This window comes from Nycticebus coucang, chromosome 7, assembly GCF_027406575.1.
Source record: "Nycticebus coucang isolate mNycCou1 chromosome 7, mNycCou1.pri, whole genome shotgun sequence".
Classification (NCBI taxonomy): domain Eukaryota; kingdom Metazoa; phylum Chordata; class Mammalia; order Primates; family Lorisidae; genus Nycticebus; species Nycticebus coucang.
In genome coordinates, this window is record NC_069786.1 from 47,457,606 (window position 1) to 47,482,151 (window position 24,546).

The following is a 24,546-nucleotide window of genomic DNA, read 5'->3' on the forward strand; positions in this document are numbered from 1 at the left end:
CTGCCTGTTCAATATGCAAGCGCATGGGCAGGCTCAGTGGCTCACGCCTGTAATCCCAGCACTCTGGGAGGCCCAGGTGGGTGAATGGTCTGACCTCACAAGTTTAAGACCAGCCTGAGCAAGAGTGAGACCTCATCTCTAAAAATAGCTGGACATTGTGGTGCCCACAATGTAGTCCCAGCTACTCAGGAGGCTGAGACAAGAGAATCACTGGAACCCAAGAGTTTGGGGTTGCTGTGAGTTCTGATGCCACAGGCGACAAAGTGAGACTCTGTCTCAAAAAAAAAAAATGCAAGCACATGTTTCAATGTTTTAAAGTAAAAAGTTTGAGATATGTAGCAGTACATTTGTTTGAAGCTAGATTTCTAGCTACTTTCTACCTTCCCCTCTCTTTTGTGCTTTTGTGTCTTTCTTCTTTACCTCTCCTGCTTTCTTCCTTCCTTCTCCCCCTTCTCCTGTTCTTCCTCTCTTCCTTCCTGCTTCTTTGTTCCCTCTTCCTCCCGTCACTCTTTTCTTCCTTCAATTAACATTTGCTTGATACCTCTTACCTTCCACCTAACAGGTAAACACAATGAAAAATGTCCATGCCAACCTAAGAGGGCTGTCATTCATTCAGTCAACACCCACTCTGTGAGCAGGTATTTGAGACCCATGATGAACTAAACCGAGTAACGATCCCTGCCCTTACACAGTCTGGTAAGAGAAGAGAGAAGTAAACAGGGAGCTAAAATACAGAGAAGAGTACCAAAAGTTCCAACTAGGGAATTGTGAGAGGTTTCAGGCAGGAGATGATGTTGAGTCAGTTCTTGAAGGAGATATAAGTTGGCTTTGTAGGCAAACGAGGACACACATGCAAAGGCAAAAAAGTGTAAAAGAGCATGGCCCACTCGGCGACCCACAAGTAGGTGATGTGGCTGAAGTATGAGGGTCCCTGCAGGAGAGGAGGAGACACTGGGTCTAAAGACCCAGGAAGGGCTATGGCCACAAGGTCCTGATGTGCCAAGGAAAGGAATCTGCAATGGATTCTGAAGGCCATGTAGGTAAATAACAAGATCATATTTTCTATTCTATTCTATTTTTTTTTTTTTTGCAGTTTTTGGCTGGGGCTGGGTTTGAACCCGCCACCTCCGGCATATGGGGCCGGCACCCTACTCCTTTGAGCCACAGGTGCCACCCCTATTCTATTCTATTGAAACAGAGTCTCACTCTGTTGCCCTGGGTAGAGTGCAATGGCATCACAGTTCACAGCAACCTCAAACTCTTGGACTCAAGCGATCCTCCTGCCTCAGAATCCTGAGTAACTGAGACTACAGGCACCTGCCACAATGCCCGGCTAGGTTTTTCTATTTTTAGTAGAGACAGGGTCTCGCTTTGGTTCAAGCTGGTCCAAAGTCCCAAGCTCAAGCATTCTGACCACCTCAGCCTCCCAAAGTGCTAGGATTACAGGATTACAGGTGTGAGCCAGAACACCAGGCCAACATTTTAAAAGATTATTTCTGAAAGCAAACCACTGACGGAGAGGTTTGAAAGGAAACAAAGCTAGATGGAAAAAAAGCCAAAAAGTAAGTTATTTCAATAATCCCAGTGGGAAATGGACCCAGGGAGATATTTCCCCTTATGTTTATTGATCATATTCGTCTCTAGAAGGCATCGTAAGGTACATTTTTCATCTTCCAAGATATGTAAACTTTCTGTAGAGGCATTCATATGTCCTTTCCAGTCTTCATGATGTCTGCTCTAAAGATTACTATAAAATCTAGGGCGGCGCCTGTGGCTCAGTGAGCAGGGCGCTGGCCCCATATACTGAGGGTGGCGGGTTCAAGCCCGGCCCCGGCCAAACTGCAACAAAAAAATAGCCAGGCGTTGTGGCGGGCGCCTGTAGTCCCAGCTACTCGGGAGGCTGAAGCAGGAGAATCGCCTAAGCCCAGGAGTTGGAGGTTGCTGTGAGCTGTGTGACGCCACGGCACTCTACAGAGGGCAATAAAGTAAAACTCTGTCTCTACAAAAAAAAAAAAAGATTACTATAAAATCTAATGTTTCGGGCGGCTCCTGTGGCTCAGTGAGTAGGGCGCTGGCCCCATATGCCGAGGGAGAATCGCGTAAGCCCAGGAGTTGGAGGTTGCTGTGAGCTGTGTGACACCACGGCACTCTACCGGAGGGCAGTACAGTGAGACTCTGTCTCTACAAAAAAAAAAAAAAAAAACAATCTAATGTTTCAGCCCCTGTGGAAAACCTTTTGGTTATTTCTCAAAAAGTTAAACAAAGAATAACCATATGACCCAGCCATTCTACTACATATATCCACAAAATAACTGAAAACAGGTACTCAAACCAATACTTATACCTGAATGTTCCTGCCAGGACTATTCACAATCATCAACACAGTAGAAACAATCCAGATATCCATTAACAACAGATCAGTGTGGGATACCCATCCATGGATATGACTCAGCCATAAAAACAGATGTAGTAGGAATACATACGATCACCTGGGTGAACCCATAAACATCATACTGAGGAAAAGTCAAAAACAAGAGGTCACACCTTGTGTGATTTCATTCATATGAATGTCCTGAGCAGATAGATCTGTAGAGACAGAAAGCAGTGGCTGCAAGGGAGAGGGGGGAGGAAAGAGGAGCACCTGCTTGGTGGGTCCAGGGTTTTATTTTGGAGTGATAAAAATGCTCTAGAACTGAATAGAGGTAGTGGTTGAAAACCATTCTAAATGCCACCAAATTGTTCCCTTTATTCATTTATTGCATTTATTTCTGTCAGGTTAATATGAGAGTACATATAATTAGGTTACACTGTTTGCATCTGTAAGGTGAAGTCTGAGATGTAGTTTGTCCTTCACCCAGGACGTGTGCCATATACCTGTTAGGTGGGGTCTCACTGAATCCTCTTCCCCCTCCTTGAATTTAATTGAGTTTATCTCTCATGTGGGCCCATAGTTGTTAATCCACTAGTTTTAATTTAGCAAGTTGTTCACCTTATAAATGGTTAATTTTTGATATGTAAATTTCTCTCTCTCCACCTCTCTTCCCCCTCTAATCAATCTGCTGATGACTGAACTGCTATAAGGCTGGCGTGGACCGCTGGAAGGCCTCTGGAATTGGCATACGGCCAGCAACAAGTGCATTTTCCAATTTCTCATAGGGATGTGAAGAGTTCAGAGGAGCCAACAGGCTCAGAAAGGGAAGTGAGAGTAGGTTTCTGTTTGCTCTTTTGAGAGGTGGAATCTGATAGTTTAAGACACAGGGATACATTATAAGTCAAGGCAGTAAGATGAGGTTCAGGAAAGAAGAGACCTGGCAAGAATGCTCAGGCCTCCTTGAAGAGACGAGCCCTCAGGCTTCGATGAAAGGAGCCGAGAGATGCCGGCACACTGCAGTGCTGGCGTCTCCCACAGATGCGCCTCTGCTTCTCCCCAACAGAAAAGACTAATGAGGAAGCTGGCGCGCTCCGCACAAGGAAGCTGATTAAACCTCCCTCCTCTGGTCTTTGAGAGGGAGGCTTTCTGAGAGACCTTGCCTAGTAAATAAAGCTGCAAGGTATTACTTAAGCACACTGAGAACTGAAAGGGGACTTTGTAAGGCATGGAAAGTAGCAATGCATGAAATAGAAAGGCCTGGAAGCTCTGGGCACGAACACTGATTCTGCCACGGACTGTGTGTCATTTTTCCTCTCTATGCTTCAGATTCCTCATCTGCAAAACAGGGATAGTAACACCTAGCTCAACTGCTCTTCTGAGAATTAAATGATGCATACACACACCCCATCTAGAGTATTCAGAACAGTGCCGAGCACTATTCAAATTTCCTTATGACCGGTGATCAGAATAAATAATGAAATAAACACTGCAATTGGAATGGCACAAGCTACGTCCTATCCGTGTGGTAGGACACACATCCAGATCAGCCCTGAAACAGTCCACAGTTCACAGTAAGCCTTTGATAAACAGTAACGATGATTTGGAAGAAGCAGCTAGAAATAGGATTCCAAGGGTCGTTATTTCTGTAAAACACAGACTCCCTTGGATAGCTCAACTACAAAGCAGACAAACAAAGCCAAGCACAGGCTAGAAGAGGGGTTTATAGGCCTCCCTTCCTGGGGGCCTCCATTTTCTATTATCCCTTTATCACACCCCACCCATGGAGACGGGTGACCTTCAGGGCGGGTTACAAAATGGATCATGTTTCCCAGACAGTTAAAAGGAATGCACAAAGCAAACGTAAATATGCCGAAGGTACATTTAAAACACGCTAATAATTTTCCTTGGAACTCTAGAAGCTCCAAATAAACGAACCTCAGAAGCAGGTAGTACAGACGTAATGGGCTGTCCCAGAAGAAGATGGGAGAAACTCGTGAGAATGCAAATCAATGCCCTGATTCCCTCATCCATTGATCGCAAAAGAACTGCCTTGGGGGTGGGGAGAAGAAGGTCTGCTGAACCAAAAGCTTGTTTGGTGGTCCAGCTGATTCACATTCTGGCACCAGGTCACTCAAAAACATTCAAAACATTTATATTTCTGGGAATAAGAGGTGAATTTCGGGAAATTGTGCAAGAAGCATGAAACTGATTTCTGGCTTGGGTCACTGTTTCGCTAACACAGTCTTCACATGTTCAGAACAGGCAGAACAAATAGAGGAGTAAGTGAGTGAACGGTTTACGGGAAAAAGACGACAGGTACATTTAGAAGACATGAATATTAGGTAGGGTACTACAAATGCAATTTTTGCCCTAAATTTAAGAAAATTAGGGACAATTCATCTGTGATGTTCTGTCTTGACACTGGAAACGTGCGTGAAGTGGTTCAGTCATCGTGAGTGGGAATTCAAAAGGGAAAGGAGGCAATAACGTGCAGCCAACTGTTGCCAGGATTCTTCCAACACAGAGGATCTTGCTCTCGGGAGGTGGTGGCACCCTCCTGCCTACGGGATGGGTCCGACCTGCCAGAGCAAGGTCCCCATTCTCGCTAGCCCGCCAATACCTTGCTTATTCCTTCTCTTCATTTAGTCTGCCGCACTCTTTCAAGCCCTCCACTCCACATTTCTCTGTTTCAGGAAAAGGCTCTAGACACGGACATTTGGATTCAAATCCTGGCTCCACCACTTCCTAGCTGCAAGACCTTGGACAAATTCACTTAACATTTTCTGTGCTAGAAAATGGGAGATAAAAGTATCGGCGTCATAAAGTCAGTGTAAAAAGTAAGGAAAAGAATCCACGTAGAGCACTTAGAACCACTCTGGCCCTCAACAGATAGTAACTATTATGATGACTACATTAGTGTAGTTTAAACCTTATTGCTTGAGTGAAGTTTTATAAAGCCTAACACTCCATGCCCGTAAATCTTTTCATGATTCCCAATTCCTGTCCTGCCTATGTTTAGACTTTATCCCAAACTGCCTGAACCTGATTTCAATCACCCAATAATAAATTTATTATTATTATTAGCATTAATGATTAATAATTCCAATTCATGATAATAGCTAACGTATTGAACTACTACTTGTTAGAACATTTATTTAGCTTGTTACACATGTTAGCTCAACTGAGTTCAACACTACCCCAGCTTTATGATGATATTATTACCCCCATTTTACTGATAAGAAAACAGGCTCAGGGAAGTAAACAATGTGTCCAAATCCAACCAGTAGATGCAAAGCCCTGGGAATCTAGTTCCTTTTGCAAACATAAAACCCATCACATTATTCTATGCTCCCTCCTAGTTGTTTTACACACATGGATCGGGTCCTCTTGACTTAACTCTACACATTTTCAAATTGGGAACATCTTCTATTTCCATTACTCTTACAAAGAGCTACCACCCCCAGCACAGCACTGGAAGTGCCATAGGTACTTCTGAATTTTTCCTATAGACACTCAGAAGAGAACAAATCTGTGAACAACAGTTACTGGCCTCATACAGAGGTCACCACAAGGTAGATCTAGGATTAATTTACAAGGCTCAAATGTCTTCACAACAAATTCTACCTCTTTATTGAATAAATCTGTCAATATATGTGCACAGTAAGAACATTAGATTAAGTTCCTCAAATGGCCCCCTCTGACATGAATGTCCCTGTGGATTCAAGGATGCACACACCTGTTGAAGGGATCTGCCACTGTACTATCTACTGTATTGAGACCAAAGGAATCGGTGCGATCCTAAAGTAACAAATGCAGCTTCACTACAGCACAGTCTTCCTCTACAACCCTCAGCCAGCCCTTTGTTCAGGGGAGTGGAGACCAATGGTGACCATCCTAGTCCTTAGTTCTTTTCAAAGTCGTATAAAAATTAAAACTATGAATCGACAGAGTAATTTTATTTTGGCAGAATTATTTCCCTGGAACATTTCATAACTAGCTTATGAACAAACGGGGATGATTTGTTTAATTCTCTCATCCACAGGGAAATATCTAAAAAGTAGGTTTTATAGAGAAAGTTGCATTGCCAAGAGCCAGAAAAATTAAAATATCTTTGTTCTCTTTCAAATTATTATACCTTATGTCCAATCTCCTGTAATTCATTGTTTGTTTCCATGTGGCTTTAGAGATTAACATGAGAAAGTTCATTTGTGTGGGGCTCATTCAAAGAACTGACCTTGTTTGCAAAGTCACAGCTATTTTGGTTATGACCATCATAGAAATAATGACGCTGGCAGTAATAACACAGTTGCTGAATTATGATCTGAGTTTGGAAATAAAAGAGGAAGTCGCAAGGATCTTATTTTCAAGACAATGTCCCTGAACATGTCCTTGCAAATGAGAACAAGTAAGAAATGAAGAGAATGTATGACATATATACAGGATTATTTCTAGATAGCATGGCTTTCAGCATTTTCTGTGACAAGTCAGCATCTCTTTAAATGACCTCCTCACAATTTCAGAGCTGCACCTGGTTTAATTGACAAATCCCCTCCTTTCATCAAACCGGTCCCATTCTATTATGCACTGAGAACATTAATACCATTCACTCGATATTCATGTATTATGTGCCATCAGCTACATGTCCTTTCATGTGCCGACATGGAGCTGGGCTTGAGGGAGGCAGGAAAGAAAGGCAGGACTGAGTCCTTGCTCCTGCGTCTTACGTTGGCAGAGATAAGATGCAGACACTGAAATAGTGAATGAGCCTTATAAGACTGCAGGTGGCTCATGCCTGCATACCACTATAGGAAACAAAAAAGTTTAGAAAAGCTGGGAAGAGCCGCATAGAAGAAGTGGAATAAGAGTTGGACCCTGTATAACGTGAAATCTGTTAAGGGGGTGAAGAGCTTCCTGAAAGGAGAGAGTAGTGTTGACAATTCCAGTACTTGAGGATACTTGAGATTGAGCAATGCTTACTCATACAACTGGGAGAGGGCCACACCCACAAGAGAAGATTGTACATGAATGGCTGAGATATGGCCAGTTGGTCAGTGGAATGAGATTCTAAAATACCTGCGGCCTCAACATACCTTCAGTGTATCTCAGATTACTAAAACTGACTTACATGTTGATGTGGCTAGTCAAGAAACTCTCACAGTCCATACATAGACAAGAACTTCTAAGCAAATGTTCATAGTAGCATAATTTATAACAACCAAAAAGTAGAAAAGCCCAAATGTCCATTGATGATTGAATGAATAAATCCAGTATATCCATACGATGACATACCAATGACAATAAAAAGAAATGCTGATACTTGCTACAAAGAGGATGAAGGAACCCTGAGAACAATTCACTGAGTGAAAGAAGCCGGTCACAGAAGGGCCCGGATTGTGTGATTCCCAATATCTGAGATACTTACCATGGGCAAAGTCCTCGCGGTAGCTTAGGGTCAGGAGAGTCGACGGGAATTGGTGTGGGCTTTCTTTTTGGGGTGATTAAATGTTCTAAAATTGATTGTGATGTCTGTACAACTCTGAATATACTAAAACCACCGAATTTTACACTTCAAATAAGTGAATTATAAGGAACGTGAATAGATGCAATCAAGGTATTATTTAAAAAACCAACTGTTAGGAGTTTAGGTAGAGAGTAAGAGGGAGACTTACACTATCAACAATTGGTTTATAATCAATATAGTCCAGCTGGAAATATAAAGGGGGAAAACTGAGTTTTCCCTTTTCACATTCTAGCTTTTTAAAAATATATATGCCTCTTGATTTCCTAAACTTGCTAACGCCAAATTTTAAACTTATTTTGATTTGTCAATGAAAAATAGAGTAGCTGGGCATGTGTGTGGGTGTGTGCAGCGTGCGTGTGTGAGTGCAGCACATGTGTGTGTGAGCAGCGTGTGTGTGTGTGTGTGTGTGTGTATATATGTGTGTGTGTGTGTGTGTGTGTGTGTGTGTGTGTGTGTGTGTGTGTGTGTGTCTCCCTTGGGAATCCCTGACAAATACATCAAGTTTAATCATTTCTGAGCATTCCTTAGGTCTCCAAAGTTACTGAGTTTCAATTCATTCCAGCAACCATTTGTTGAAAGCCTGTACTGGGGCAAGCACACACAAGGCAAACAAGCTACATAAGGGTAGGGAAATAAATAAGCCAATTAAATTTGTTTAAAGAAAGAGATTCCTACTTCAAAGTGCTTACCACTCCAAATATGACAGCTACACAGGAATCTAGAAGAACAGGAAAACTAAGGGTTATGTGGTGCCACAAATTCTCAGGTTGAGCAGGCATTAATTAATAGTCAGTATTTCTCAAAATATTTACATGAAAATCATTTTGGCAATGTTTGCCAAAAATGTGAATCCTAAGCCTCACCCTAAGCTAACTGAACTAAGGTCTCTAAAAGGGAGGTCCTGGAAATATGAGTACTATATCTATATTATTATCCCCCACTTTGTCCCACAAAATTCACCCAATCAAAGACACTGAGATAGTCTGCAGCAAACATGAGGCTTGCTGTAAAAAACTAAACCAGCATTTCCCCACCTATATTCTGCAAAAACTAGTTCTTAAAGAAGTTACTAGGAATTCCTCAGGGGGAGAAATGAGTCTGAGATCAAAGAAGTTTGGGATATCTCTGGGCTAAATAAAATTTAATTGGCTTATTTACTGCAGAATGCTAAGAGATATTTATGAGCTATTATGTATTGTGAATCTGAGAAAAGGACCTAGAGTATGGTGATTACCAAACTTATTTGACTAGGGACCCATTTTTCTCACATGTATCAACAAGCACGCTAAATTAATGGTCAGAAATTCATATCTAAAAATAAGAGGTCAGAGAGACTTTGGAAAATGTTATGATCTACATCTAAATAGAAGAAGAAATATATATTAAAAAAAACATACAGCAGATTTCCAAATATGGCATAGCAGGGTATGAAAGATGGGTACCAGTCCAGAATGGATAGAGCTGGAACATTATTATTCTGCAGCCAGTTCCTGGTCACTGGGGGTCCCAGTTGTCTAGAACAAAACTATTTCATGACCTCGGGAGGAAGTCACTAACTTTCTTAGCCAAGATAACAGCTGAAGGATTGAGGCCTTCAATCCTGGACCTAGCTTCTAACCTGAGCTCCCTGTCAGCTCAAAAGGCATCACAATAAATGGCCTACTTTCCCAATCTCAGCAACATCACTGTCCAACCAGCCAGTCACCTAAGGGAAAAGTGGAGGAGTTCCCCTTCCTTCTGAAGCTTATTAGTCATTAGACCTGCTGCATTTATGAACATTTTGCAGCTCTCCTCCTCCTTTCTATCCCCACTACTACTGCCCTAGTTCAGGCTTCATCAGCTCGCACCTGTACTATTTCCACAGCTTTCTAATTGGATTCCCAAATAATTTCTTCCAAAGTATGTTCAGAAAAACACTTACACAATACCTGATTCACACACAAAAAAGGGCTCCTTTGAAATTGCAGGCCAGGTTTCTTATGTGTAGGCACAATGACAAGGACTGCCTGTGCCTGTCAGTGTCTGATCTGTCCCTGAGATAGCACAAAGGTCCAGTAACGCCTTGGAGACCGAGAACCTGGATGAAGGTCCAATCAGTAAATCGGGAAATGCTTCCAAAGTCTATCCACTTCCTTGGCTAGGGAATCTCACAAGTCATTTAACATAAATGCTTACAGGATAATGTGCACTTTTTACACTTCTGAAGAAATGGTTGGGTTGACAGCCAAAGCCTGCTGAATATCCTTGCTTTCTGCAGGAAGGCAATCTGGAATTTCAAAACTATACATCTTCCATTAAATACATGGAGGTGAGGCTTTGTGTTCACAGCAGCTTTGCAAGCCTTCAATTAGGAACTGAAAATTTAAATACCCTAAGAATCAGATGGATCACAGCTGACAAAATTCTGGCTGAGTTTCCAGAACAAGGTGTCCAATGGGTGCCCTTCCCCCAACTTCCTCAAGATATCTTCTTACTGAACTAGTCACTAAGTCAGACAAATCATCTCTATTTGAGTTGGCTGCTGGCTGGCATTTTGAAAGCCAGCTTCTCTATGTAAATGCAGCACTCAAATGAAAAATCTAACAACTAGTTGCACATCTTACAGCCAGAACATATTTTAGTTAAAAGAAATATGAATCAAAATATTCACAGAATCCATGTTATGCATTTCTTGTCCTTTTTTCTATCTTGTTTGTATCCTTCTCTTTTTTTTTCTTGGTCTTAAATTTTGAGGGAAAATTCGCCCACACTAAATTTGGAATGTGGTATGAACAAAGTATTTTTAGCTACCTTTTATACCAGTGTATATTTTAAAGCCAAACAATATCATATTTATCAACATAATATTTTATTTTAATAAATGCTGAAAGTTACAGTATCTTGCATAATTTACATCATCTTTATAAATTGTCACTTTGATCCAAAGAGTTTAATACCCACACACCATGGGAAACACCAGAGCTGATGAAAAGCCTCTATGACAACAAATGGTAACAGTGGATTCCAGGCATATTATCCACCTCACCTTTCTTCTAACATTTCACTCTACACTAGTAATAATTCAAGCATTTGAACCATAAAAGTAAAAGCCAATCTTTAAAAACAATGTACATTATAAGTACTTAAACCTTGAAAATGGAAACATTCAAGCAGTGTTCCTATCATATATATGCTAGCTTAGCTTTCATACAATCCCTTGCATATATTTTAAAGAGTGCAGTGCCTTTCCACGGAGTGTCTCTGTACACCATATACCAAGCATGCCCCTTCCAGGAGTAAACATCTCAACCATAGAACCTTATTAAAATAAAGCTCAACTAAGACTCAGAAATCATTTTATTCCTTATTACTGGAATTGGCTCTCTGCTGTGGCCTCTGGCACAGTTCTGTAAGCTTAAGGCCCAGTTGTCACCACTGAGAACAGCCTGACTCTCACTCTGCAGATACTGCTAAAGGGAGGTCAGAAAATCTGCTCCCCTTAAGTCTTCCTTACCTTAAGAATCATGGTTATTCAAAGAGGTGAGGCATCTACTGCTGGGGCATGTGAACACCACTCCAGCCATCTGTTCCAAGGAAGACCGTGACGCAAGAAGGCGTCACCAATGAACATCACCAGTGACACAGCCTTCTGTTCCAGGCACTGGAGGCGCAGGGTCTTTCCTTCTCCTGGAGATGGGTCACCTGTCCCCATCCTTGGCCAATGACCACTGGTCAAGGGCTAGTACTCTTTCTGCACACAGGACACCAGCACGTCACTATGTGAGTCTACTCCCTTCTACATTTCACAAGCCCTAACAAGGTGAAGTCAGAGCCTTCAGTATGTCCATCCTAATTCTGATCACAACTTCCAAAATTCCACTACTTTCACTTGTTTCCCCAAAACAGGTTCCCAAAACTTTTAATTAAAGTTCAACACATGTATAGAAATGTGCATACATCATATATCGTACAACTCAATAGATTTACATAAAATCTATATACTGTGTAACTAGCAACCAGTCGAAAATGACTCCTTTTCTTTTTTAAAAAGACAGAGTTTCATTCTGTCACCTAGACTGGAGTATAATAGCACTACTATAACTCATTGCGGCTTTGAACACCTGGGCTCCAAAGATCCTCCTGCTTTAGTGTCCCAAGTAGCTAGGAACTATAGGTGTGTCACCACACCCAGGTAATTTTTTATAAAAGGGTCTTGCTATGTTGCCCAGGCTGGTCACAAACTCCTGGTCTCTAGCATCCTCCTGCCTCAGCCTCCCAAAGTGCAATAATAAGTGCTGAGCCACCTATAATTCCTATACCTTCTAAAACAAGGTTCTGCTTGCAACACAAAAAGGAAATGCTCCTTGTAGCACCCCTATTCAGTCAATATATCTTTTAATAAAGAAGCTATCATCAAAGCTATAAAATCTCACATTGCTAATCCCTCTTTCCACCAATCCTCCCAACTGTTTTATGTGGTGAGAATCACAATGTAATGACATTTGAAGGGATTCTGAAAATTATTTTGAAAAAAGATAAATAAAGATAAAAATTATTCTAGTCTGGCCATAACAATAGAGCATGTCTTAGCCACAAGTTGGTCTGATGATGCACTTCCCTATATTTCCTCATTCCCTGCACAGACCTTTGGGTAGTTGAGGGCAATTATGGAAGCCCTCTCAGCTCAGCTCAAGGCTTCTCCACAAAACTAACATTTATGTCTAATTTTCTCCCATTGCTAGACTTTGTTTAAGTATTCCTGATCTTCATAAAAAAAAAAAAAAAAAAAACAGTACAAAAAGAAGATGCAGTTGACTATTTGCTGTGAGCTATGTCTACATATAAAAGTCAACACACATCTCCAGCGGACAGCAACCAACAGCAGGTCCTTCAGAGCCCCGTGGCATCTTCAGAGATGTGCTTTAGGGATGCCTTCAAATGGCATGCTCTGTCTACCGATGTGAATATACCTTCAGATAAAGCAGTAACAGATAAGATCAGTGCCCCTTTGCCTTTCCACACCACCCCGCACCCTTCCCACCCTGCTCTGGCACTGCATGGCTAACTTAGAAGCTCTGCTCTGGCTCCTGGTTGGGTTTGGCAAATAGGTGCCTTGGCAGAGAGCTGAGGCGGGTGGGTAAGAATGGAGTATTTATCCCCTGTCATCCTCCCTGTGGGATGCCCCTGGGTTGGCTGTATCTTTCCACAGGGAAAGCTGCATCCTTCTCAAGGTAGCTTTCTAGACAGAACTCAGGTTCCTGAAGCCTTAACTTTCCCTGATCCTGTTGAGTCTAGTCATGGTAACGACTCTACAGTTACCACCCGGGGCAGAAAGGGGGTTCTGCACTTTCCCCTGTGGTTTCCTTATACCCTATCAATACCTTTTCCTTTTATTAAATTCTCTTGATTTATCCTAATTCAAGTGTGTTACCTGTTTTTTTGGTAGAGATCCTGCAGAAACAGGACAAAGAAAGAGACAATCTCCTCTACACCCAAGAACTTATAGTTCCTTATACTTCTTGCAAATATTGCTGTCTCCTTTATCTTTTAAAAATACGGCTACAGAATCATGCAGATGTTTTTTTGAATTGGAAGCTCGTGGAGATGAATCGTAAATGAGAAAGACAGAATAAAAATGGAACTTGGCTGCTCCTGGCTAAGGCCAAATGTAGCATTAACTTGCAACTATCATCAAGACCTGCATACAAAATAAGAGCACTCTAACATTTCCCTAAAACACAGAACGGCTTTCTGACATTCTCTAAGCATTGAGATTTTATGTTCATTTAAGTTTTATGGATGTATTATCATTTTAATCCATCAATGAGTGGAGACTTCAAACCATATCATACAGCAACATCAAATAAAAGCTTGAAAGAAACTGGGAAGCTAATCTGGTCTCCAAGCAGATAAAGGTCTCCACATTTGGGTCAGAGAGCAATCTGTTCTCTGTTTTGGAGAGTCTCCCAACTCCCAACTTGCTTTGTAAGCTGTCAAGCACTATACAAATAATGTGATTGTACCACCTTTCAGGGGTTTATTCCGGTTTTTTATGTTGTTAACCCTTAAAAATTGGCATCATGAGAACATTGCTCTAGGAAGAAACATGAGAAAGGTTCTAGGTCCAGTTCTGCTACAAATTGTCTGGGTCATTCTAAACAAGCTGTCTGACCTCTCTGGCCCTCAATTTTTTATCTATGAAATGAAGAGGGTGAATGAAACTTCACAAGTTTTTATAATTTTTTTTTAACCAAATTACTGTAACAGAGAGTAAATAAATTCTTCCTACGGAATCTGTGGGCCATATCCTAAAAGTGCTTCCCACACCAAAAATTTTCTTTGAAGTCTTATATTTCACATTAAAGTTTTTGAACTAAATCATTTTTCTCAATAAAAAAATTTTATTTTAATATAAAAATGTTTTACAATGCTCAACAATATATATAAATCATAAAATGTGTTAATCCTTTGATCCAGCAATTCTACCTCTAGGAAGCTATTTTAGAGAGATGCTGCATGTGTATACAAAGAGTTACGTAAAAGAATCTTAACTGCCGGCTTGGCGCCTATAGCACAGTGGTTACAGCACCAGCCACATACACCGGAGCTGGAGGGTTTGAGCCCAGCCTGGGCCTGCTAACCAACAATGACAACTACAGCAAAACATTGCCGGGTATTGCGGCAGGCACCTATAGTCCCAGCTACTTGGGAGGCTGAGGCAAGAGTTTGAGGTTGCTGTGAGCTGTGACGCCACAGCACTCTACCAAGGATGACATACTGAGACTCTGTCTCAAAAAAAAAAAGAAAACTAAAAAGAATGTTAACTGCAGCATTTACCTGCAGGACTAAAAAATGAGAAATATTCTAAATCTCTACCTGTGGGTGAAATTCATTATGGTAAATCTACAGTACACAGCTATTATGTCACTATTTATTAAAAAGAACCAGTTGATATAGAAAAAGGTCCTTGGTATATTTTTAGGTGAAGACAAAAAGCCACAGAATAATAATATTTCTTATGATCTTATTTGTACTTTTAAAAATTACAAATATAACACATATGTGTAAGTATACTCTTTCTAAATATTGAAGCTTCTCAATACACAGAAACAGATATTCATTGCATTGTTAAGAACAGATACCAGTGGGGAAGGGAGCAGACTAGGAGATCATCAAGGAAGCCTAATTTTTTCATACTAAATGATTGTGCGTTGTTTAAATTATTTCCCCCAAATGCCTCATTTCACTAAGTTTAAGATACCAATGATTTTAAGATTCAACATTAGATTATGTAATCTAAGGGAAAAAAATAAAACTATGAGACGACATTATTTCTAAGGTGTATCCCCATGTTAGACTTGTTAAATGGGGGTGGGGGTTATGCATATTGATCAATAAAGTAGAATCTATAACTTTGGAAATTTTTACGACATAGAAGAAAGACTACCATTGGCACTCTATGAATATGCATCATGATTCATGCATCAAATTGTTGGTTTTTAGTCAACTAATGATGAAAACTCAACCATCAAGGGGTCTTTTCTTTTTAAATCTAGTGTCCATGTAGCCTTCTTTGATCTCTGTGGTTTTATTCCTTACTCTACTCTGCAATTTCCTAGCACTTCACAAAGAGCACGGTGCACCACAATAACTAAATATTCTGTGCTTCCTTTTCAACTTTACCTTAATTCCAATCCTATATTCTACGCTTTAACAACATGATCAAGTGAGAGACGATTTGAAAATGTGATAAGTTCTTAATTACATCACTTGGATCAATAAAGCCACTAAATAAACCCCAAGACATTAATCTCTGGGACATCATTTGAACTTAGACGACATTAAGCTATCAATAATACCTAGCTAGGGAGCTAACTTCTTCACCCACTAACCATTTTAGCACAATATTCACCGTAGTGTTCTAGCATGATGATAAATATTTGCCTTCAACTCTTATTTCATTTAAACAGTACTTAAAGGGATATTGGAGAGACCGGGCTTACATTATTGTTTCATAATACAAGTCAAGATGATGTCTTTCTTCTCTTCATGTCCTGTCACCGTATCACAGAGGAAAATTAAACAGATCAGGCACAATTAGTCCTTTCGATAGAAACAAAGGCCTGTTTTAAAGTTAATGAATGACTCCTAGAATTGATTATATTTCTGGAGTTTTCCAACTGATTGATCATTGGTTTTAGAATATCCCAAAGGACAATAATAAGGAAGAAAACATTATTATTTGGTAAAGCAAGAAAACACTGAACAACAAAATTGTTGATGCGTAGGCATCACAATCACAAGTCAGGGACACACAGTGCTTTTATATCAACACTCTTCTAGTGCACAGCTCAGACAGCTTAGTCAAGAAGGAAAAATAATCTGAAGCAGAAACACCCCTCCTCAATCAGGAGTAAGAGTTAGGAGAAATTTACTTCTCAGAAAGCTTTTGCTTTTGATTTTTTTTTATCTCAGAGATGAGCCTCAATTGTTTCCAACTCAAATCGCTGTGGGCTACAAGTGCACCGTGGGTACTGGCAAGCAAACTAGCAGTAGATAAAGGATCCTTCTAGAGTTAAAAGTCTTTTTATTTTATTATTTTTTTAGGAGACAGAGTCTCACTTTATCACCCTCGGTAGAGTGCTGTGGTGTCACAGCTCACAGCAACCTCCAGCTCCTCGGCTTAGACGATTCTCTTGCCTCAGCCTCCCTAGTTGATAGGACTACAGGCGCCCACCACAATGCCCAGCTACTCTTTTTTTGTTGTTATTGTTGCAGTTTGGCCAAGGCTGAGTTCAAACCCGCCACCCTCGGTATATGAGGCTAGCGCCCTACCCACAGAGGTACAGGTGCCACCCTAGAGTTAAAAGTCTTAAATAAAACATTTCCCTTTTCATATACCTAGTCCTCTCAAAGACGTACATCACACACACTTTCTTCCTTTAAAGATTCTGAAAAGGCCCAACATCTAGACTCAAGGTCCAAACATTGACACTACTCAATACATACAAACCGCTGTGTAACTCATCACTTAAAAAGCAAATGGCATATGTGGCATTTGTATCCCAACTGAAGAACATGCTTGCCTGCAAAAAGAACAAAATTTCGGATGTGAGGAAACTTTAGAAATGATCTAATCAAACATTTACATTGTAGAGTGGGGAAAACTGAGGATTAGAGAGATAAATGATTTGTGTGAGGCCACTGCCAGTTAAGTGCAAAGAACAACTTCTAGTGTTCTTCCAGTTGTCATCTGCCACCCCTTTTTCCAAAACAAAACACAGTGAGCTAATCATAAGGCCTTATGGAATTAGTGTATTCTTTTACCTATCAACCACTACAAGATTTTTTGAAATCATGCTCAAAATGCACACAAGGAATCTGAAAATAAACTGATGAATTTGGTGAGACTATCATAATCTGTAAACACAAGGAGCATTTAATTATCAAAAGCATAAGTAGATGTGTATAACAATAATAGAGGAAAACACTTACCTATGTTTTAAGGCTTTTATACACATTAACTTAATCTTCAAAACCACCCAAGATGTAGGATCCATTTCTACTGACACTTCAGCGATGAGGAAACTGAGGCACAGAGAGCTTAAGAAATGTACCCAGGCCGACAAGTTAGGTATGGGGAAGCCAGGACTCAATTCCTGGCTATCTGGCACTGAGTCTCCACTTTTAATCATGATACTATCAGGTTACATTATTGTTTCATAATACAAAGTACAAAAAGTAGAAGACAACATTTTACCAGTTTGATGGGAATTAAAAAAGGTTGAGAAACAATTTTAACAACATCCTTATCATTCACCAAACTTTTCAACAAAGCTGCTAATAGAAACACTGAAGGTCAGAATTGTTGTCCTATATGACGCTCAAGCTAAAAAGAAAAGAGATGAAGGAGTAATAAGAATAAAAAGGGCAAAGTGAGAGAACTGGTTTTCACAATCTACACAATCAAGCCACTGAATAATTGACAGCTACTGATGTTTTCTTTCTTTTTTTTTAAATAACAGAAATGTTCATCTCCAAATACCACACCATGGAGAGAACCACAAGAGTGATTACCCCAACAGTTACCAATTTTTATGTCATGATGTATCCCTTAGATCAACTCCTCTGAAGGAAAAGACTAAATTCAAATTCAAAACATCCTGTTTTAAACGTAAGACTTTAAAATATTTCCAATGATAGATGCAAAAGAAAAAAAATAGGATGCAGGAAATACTGATAGTGTGGCACCATTTGAGAAGAGAGGGTAATATTTATAACTGAAACAATGCAGTTATGTTACACAAGATTATATAAATGTAGAGCCAGAGCAAGTATTAGTCTATTTAGATCTCAAAAACTGTCCTGCGAGCAATCTAGGCTACTTCTTTTGGCATAACAATAAGTAACTAAAAATAGTTGTACGGTTTTATCTTAGACTCATACCCTTAAAAGCCTTAAAAAGTTCAAAGTCCAATACACAAAAATCTACAGCTCCCAACTGCTGTCATTATTGTACACAAAGTGTAAACGGGCAGGGCTTTACACATGCAGTTGTATTGAGGACGGGGCACCAGTGTACACACCCGAGCCCTACCCTCGGTGGGAACTCACACATCTACCCAACGTGTCCTCTCCAGGTTAGAGCTGCTGCTGCTTCCACAGCCCTCTTAGCCCGATGCAAACCCATAAAAGGCACCGAAATCAGCCCGATTTAGATCAGAATACTGAGCTTCTCTATTTTAGAGCTGGCTGAGTACAATTTTAAACTTAACCTCATGGATATCTGAACTCATGATGTGATGATTATTTTAAAGGACTAGTGGGAGAGGGAAAAGAAGAGAATGAAAACTCATAGCCAGTCCAGTTTTGTCTTCTGTCCTCCTCGGGTGGCTTTGTTCACCTGCATTCGACACATTAAAAGACAGGTGATGAACAGAAAGGCGAGAACTGTCCATGTAGAAATAAAGGCAAAGCCGAGCTCCCATGGAAAGAGAAGACCAGCAATGGGAAGCTTCCCACCTTTCCCCTAAAAGAATGGTTTCCCATGGTTATTGCTGACCTTCATACAGAACGTCTTGCACAAGAGAATAACATCATGTTCATTGAGTGCGTACACATGGAGACCCAGGATCACACTGTAAATTCCTGGATTGATTTCATCAAAATCTAGTAAGAAGAACAGCAGCAGAGAAGGAAATACAGGAGGACCCAGGGAAAAGCAAGGATTGATCCTAATTCTTCCCTCTGTCACTTGCAAATGGAATATTAACAAGAAGTGGCAAGATCAGTGACCTGAAAGCAGTAAATTCACGGCTTTAGCCCCATGACAATTACATCTAGAAATTATTTCAATATGTATTTTAGAAAACCGTCATTGCTAAAAACTGATGGAAGAGAAAGAAAGCTCGGTTCATTATTTACTTAACAGACACTAGCCAAACACCAAAATAGCCCAGCTGAGTAACGTAATTTGATTTTCTTAGTCAAGTTTCTCACACAAACCACAACCAGCTTTTGGTTTTCTTCTCTGGTCAGTGATGCCAACATGTAGCTCTTCAGTTCCTTTACAGACCTGTATTCATTTTCTCCCATCCAAGTACTATCCAGGCCCGACCCTGACTGTATTCATTTTCTATAAATAGGCCAGAAAGACTGACCACAGAAGGGATGCTCTGCTGCACCAAACCATAAAGACGGCTGACCCTCCTATTTCCAAAAGAAATCTAATCCTTAGTGCAGCGAAGTGTCTTACTGAAGGTCCCTAAACACACGAGTCCATCTGTTTCAAGTTATCCTCTTCTCTAGCAAGTACAGGACATATCTTTATATTTAAAATAACTTTATTATATCTTTGAAAGGAGTAATGCTCTCTTCTCTTTTGGCTATGTTGCCTTTCAACCCTCTGGAGTATTTTTCATCACACCAAAGCAGTTAATTTTCCTTCTCCAAAAGCTATAAGGTAGAAATCTCCCACTTAGCATTAACCCTCAATCATCAAAGCATGGGACATATCCATACATAGCACGTGAATACACGTGAAAGTGCACAGGTGAACAGTGTGGATGCACAAACATTTAGACCAGCGGTTCCCAACCTGTGGGTCAAGACCCCTTTTTTTTTTTTTTTTTTTTGTGGTTTTTGGCCAGGGCTGGGTTTGAACCCACTACCTCTGGCATATGGGACCAGTGCCCTACTCCTTGAGCCACAGGCGCCGCCCCAAGACCCCTTTTAACAATGAAAATACATTGCAGCATTAGGAAGGCTGAGAACCAGTGATTTAGACAAATACACTTAGTCACACAGCTTATGGAAAATGAATTGTTTAAATAATGAACATAAAGTTATCCTAGTTATCCTTATGATTACTTATGATAATGTGTAGGTATATGCAGATTTAAATGAGTTTTTACATGTATTTTAAATGTGTTTTTACATTCAGATATAGACACAGTATATTAATAGTTTGCAAACTTTACTTTCACATCCATAAGATTTCTCAATAATAATAGATACATTATGGCTCTTTCCTATGACAAAAAAAACCACTTACAGAATGTATTTTCCTCCCTGGTAATTGCCCTGAATTATGATCTAATCATCTGTTTCATTGGAAAGATCAGGTCTCTCCTTCTAAATGCTTTAGAATTTAAGTATTTGAGGGCTCTGGCAAGGTCATGAACAAAGAAGCCTGAATTGTTTTGAGTGATTCCACCTTGAGTGGGGAGCACACACCCTAATCCCTTCCCCTGGGGCAAAAACTGCAAAGACCTCATACTATAGATACCCCCAGGCAAAGGACCCATGTGGGAGACTTCTGACTTGGGTCTTCCCCTTTGCCAGAAGCTCGGGTGCTTTTACTTCTTCTGTGTTCCTTTCTGTCTAATAAAATCCTATCTTACCACTGGGAGAAAAAAAATTTTAAGTATTCGAAAATGGAAGCAATGTGTCTGCAAAATCAACTATTAATTCTACATGCAGCTAACCTGGCTTCACTTTATGAAGTACTCAAGAATCTATATTCAAGTTGCTCAAAACTTCAGAAGACCCCTGTAGAAGCTTTTAACTTTGCAATGCATCTCCTACACAGACTAGTTCTAGTGCCAGTGTGCTCAGTATTTTATCAAGTGAGAACAACATTTAACAAAACAGGATGCAACACACAGTAGCAAGTTCAGAACGACTTATTTACATTTCTGTGCAGTGATCACCTGGAACTATGTACAGCAATATGTTATAGCAATTATCTCTGGGCGGTGGGTTTTAGGCAACTTTTTCTGCTTCTACGTTCCTTCCACGTATACATCTCTCCTACTGTTTATGTAGTCAACCTGTTGAATGATAAAAGAACTCTATTCCTAGAATGCTTTCATAGACATCACAGTACACAAGGACTCCATTTATAAAATATGTACATCAAGCAGCAGATCTATTGAAATCTATTAGGAACCATTGGGGGCTTCACTGGTGAAAAACACCTTGGCCACCAGGACTTGTATTAAGGCAGAGTGGGGGCAGTGAAGGCAACCCTTGTCGAGAAGCCAGTGTAAGGAAAGTCTGTGTGCATGAGCCATTATCGCTGGCTGATCTCAGTACAGACTCGTCTAGAAGGACACACTCCATTATCTATGTCAGGGAAAGTGAAGAAGCAAGCAGACATTCTGCGTGAAACCCCTGCTCCTATGCGGGACCTTGCTGTGGGGCATTGGGTGACTTTTTGTACTTCCTTATAATTCTGGATGATCCAGAGCAGAAGTTAATAGACTTGTCCAAAAAGCCTCCATACAACTCAAGAATCTAAAATGCCCAGACGGAAGTGTGTTCAAACATGCTTCCTGTCCCTCGCTGTTCATATAGACAGTGTGGGAAATATAGAGGTTACAGGCTAAAATCTAGGGCACTGGGAATATAATATCTACTTTTTGGCCAGACTGTTAAGAAAAGCCTCTCATCACAGTACTAAAATCTCTCTCCTGCTGTGGGGAGGTGAGATGTGCTAACAGTGTATAATGATGCTTTATTCTTATTTGTAATAAAATAGTCCTTAGGTTTTCACTGTGTGAAAACATCCAGTGCAACCACTTCTCACATGTTAACCCCCACACATCCCAAAAAGATATCTGCAACAGCACAGAGCAGTAAGACGTATGTGGATAGCTTCCCCAATCCCAGCCCCCACCCCCAAAGAAGTGCCGTACTCAGCTTTTAGTGCCTGTATATTCTTGGACTGCCGCTGGCCATCTGAGAATAGCCTGTCCACGCCTATCCACCAGACCTGTTCCGAGAGCTTGGCCCGGCTCTGGGCAAACCCCCACACTTACAGCCATAAATGCATTGGCACTGAGAAAGACTGCTGAGCGTGTGGCACTCCAGGTGTGGCTTTATTTGTCACTTCACCAGGTCAGCTATTTAGGCCTAGTCTTCTTCATTGGCTTGAAGCTCTGTTCACACCATCTTGGGTAACACATCACATTATTCTTCCTTATAAAAACAAATAAACTCAAATAAGCATTCAGAGTCAGTTCACCCCTTGGAACATCTCTGTCTTCCCCTCCGATTTATGCAACATGCTTTCCATCCCACCCACCTGAAAACCTCCCATACTCTCCAGTGAGGACTGGCCCGATGCCCACTGTCACTCCTCGGACTCCCACCTTCCTCACCTCGGTGGATGTACACAGCCCCGAGGATCCCAGCCTGCTGGCCACCACTGAGTCACCAGAAGCACAGCACTGCAGTACCTAGCCCTACCTGCCATCAACTACCGCCACGGGGTCAAGTCACTGCACTCTTCACTTCCCACCCTACAGAAAAACTCAGCTGTCCTGTGAGGCTGGACCAAAAGAGGAAAAAAAAATGTTTTCAGACTCATAATGGCTCCCCTTTAAACCAGTGCATCTGAGATTCATACAGTTCTGGAGCACAAGGAGCTGGATACATTAGTTCCTAGCCAACTAACTCTTCATAGCAGCCGGTCTCCACAGGCACCTCTGAAATGACTCCAATCCACTTCAGTGCAACACACTGCCCAAGTTTAAAATCATTGGTCGAAAATAAAACGATTTAATAAGGCATCACATGTTTCATAACTAGAGTGGCGAGAAGGGGTATAAGAAATTATCAGGCCTCCTGAAGAACCCAGCTGGGGAAGCTGGTTGACTGAACTCCTATAATTGCCTTTTCCATTCCCCAACCCGACCTGCACGTGCAGACCTTCTGGATTTCAGCCGCCCGTGTTTCAGACTACAGTGCCTTGCAACAAACTGACAGTCTGATCATTTATGAGCACGTTGGGCAACATGCAGAGAGACTTTGGGGAAACAGAGTTAGAGTTAGAGCTAACATGCAGACAGGAAGGGAAAATGGGATGCCTCATGAGAACTGGGGATTTCTATCTTTCATGGATAGCACATCATTTGATGTATACGTCTGCCCTGATGTATACCATAGGGGTTTTTTGTTATAATCTGTTTATTTGGTGGTTTAGCCAGAGAACCTTATATAACACAATCCTGTTTCAAATGTAGCAACACGTATGGCATTGCACTCATACAAAATTCAGACTTCCTACAGCACTTCCCATTAGCCACCCCCGACCATTCTACCTTGCAAGACTTCTGTGTGTTGATGAAAAAAATACGAACTACCACAAGCAATAGTAAAGAGCAGTAGTCAGCTTCGCCGTATATTCAAAAGACAGGATTCTGTGGTATGATTTTAGGGATTTCAGAAAATCATTTTATCCTGATTTTAATAGATTGCACAAGCCTGACCTACGGTGGAAAAGGAGTCCAGTTTTCTAAACCAAAACACACGTGAGTCTACTTCGCTCTTCCAAGAAAGAGTACAGGAACATACCCGCTGCCTCTGCACTGGGGTGTTGTGTGACCACAACCCTCATCGAATTTCCTTAACAAAGAAGCAGTAGATCTGCACTGCTTGTTTAGGCAGAAAGCACATAATAATACAGCTACGGCTCAGGAACTTCCATTCATTCTAGCTCAACAAACAACGTGTATTATATAATGAATGAGGCTTTTCTATGAACACTGCTATTGGAAAACACAGGCACTTTCTGCACAGTTTAAACCAGTCTATAAGGAGCAGTTACCGCTTGTGAGCTCAAATGTGGACCCGGTAACATGTAAATTCAAAAAGCTGCACTCTTTGATGCCTTTGCTATCACCCTGATTTCTTTTTCTGCTTGACAAGAATTTATTAACTATAAAGTATACAAAGAACATTTACACAGCAGCCAGCAAGCACCAGAACGATGTTGGCTTTCGGCTCCATGTTCCCTGCGTTGCCTAAGAAATAATGGGGGGTGGTGGGAAGGAAGAGGAGGGGAGAGGGAATCAGCTATCTATGAAAATACTTACAGCCTCCGAGTCTTCAACTCCATGCAGGTACAAATTGTCATACATGGAGGTCTGATAATCCAGAACACCTCTTTCAAGGCAAAAATAAAACTGCTGCAGAAACCACAGCTAGAGCTTAACGAGAAAAGGCCTGTTAGAAGAACTGTGTCTGCCTTATCACTTCCCGTGGATTTACCAGGCAAGATGCTATTCATTCACATCGCAGAGGGTGAGGTTATCCCCAGAGGCAGTCCAGACCTGGCATTTTATCTGCCTTCCCAATACAGAGCATCAAAAGCAAAACCCCTCCTCAACCA

The 24,546-nt window shown here is 41.0% G+C and overlaps 1 protein-coding gene across 4 annotated transcripts in view; it reads right to left on the reverse strand.

The window, feature by feature from the left end:
• CACNB4 (calcium voltage-gated channel auxiliary subunit beta 4) overlaps positions 1 to 24,546 on the reverse strand; it is a 265,202-nt gene that overhangs the window by 101,803 nt on the left and 138,853 nt on the right. Inside the window, exons 1-2 of one of the 4 annotated variants that reach the window (XM_053596367.1) lie at positions 24,251 to 24,346; positions 22,193 to 22,352 (exon numbers count right to left, since the gene is read on the reverse strand). The exons of 2 other annotated variants lie outside the window; for them this stretch is intronic. In XM_053596367.1, coding sequence (XP_053452342.1) covers positions 22,193 to 22,198 — 6 coding nt within the window. In that variant the 5' untranslated portion in view covers positions 22,199 to 22,352; positions 24,251 to 24,346. Of the gene's footprint in view, positions 1 to 22,192; positions 22,353 to 24,250; positions 24,534 to 24,546 lie in introns of those variants that run through there. One more of the 4 variants, XM_053596366.1, reaches the window with a different exon arrangement.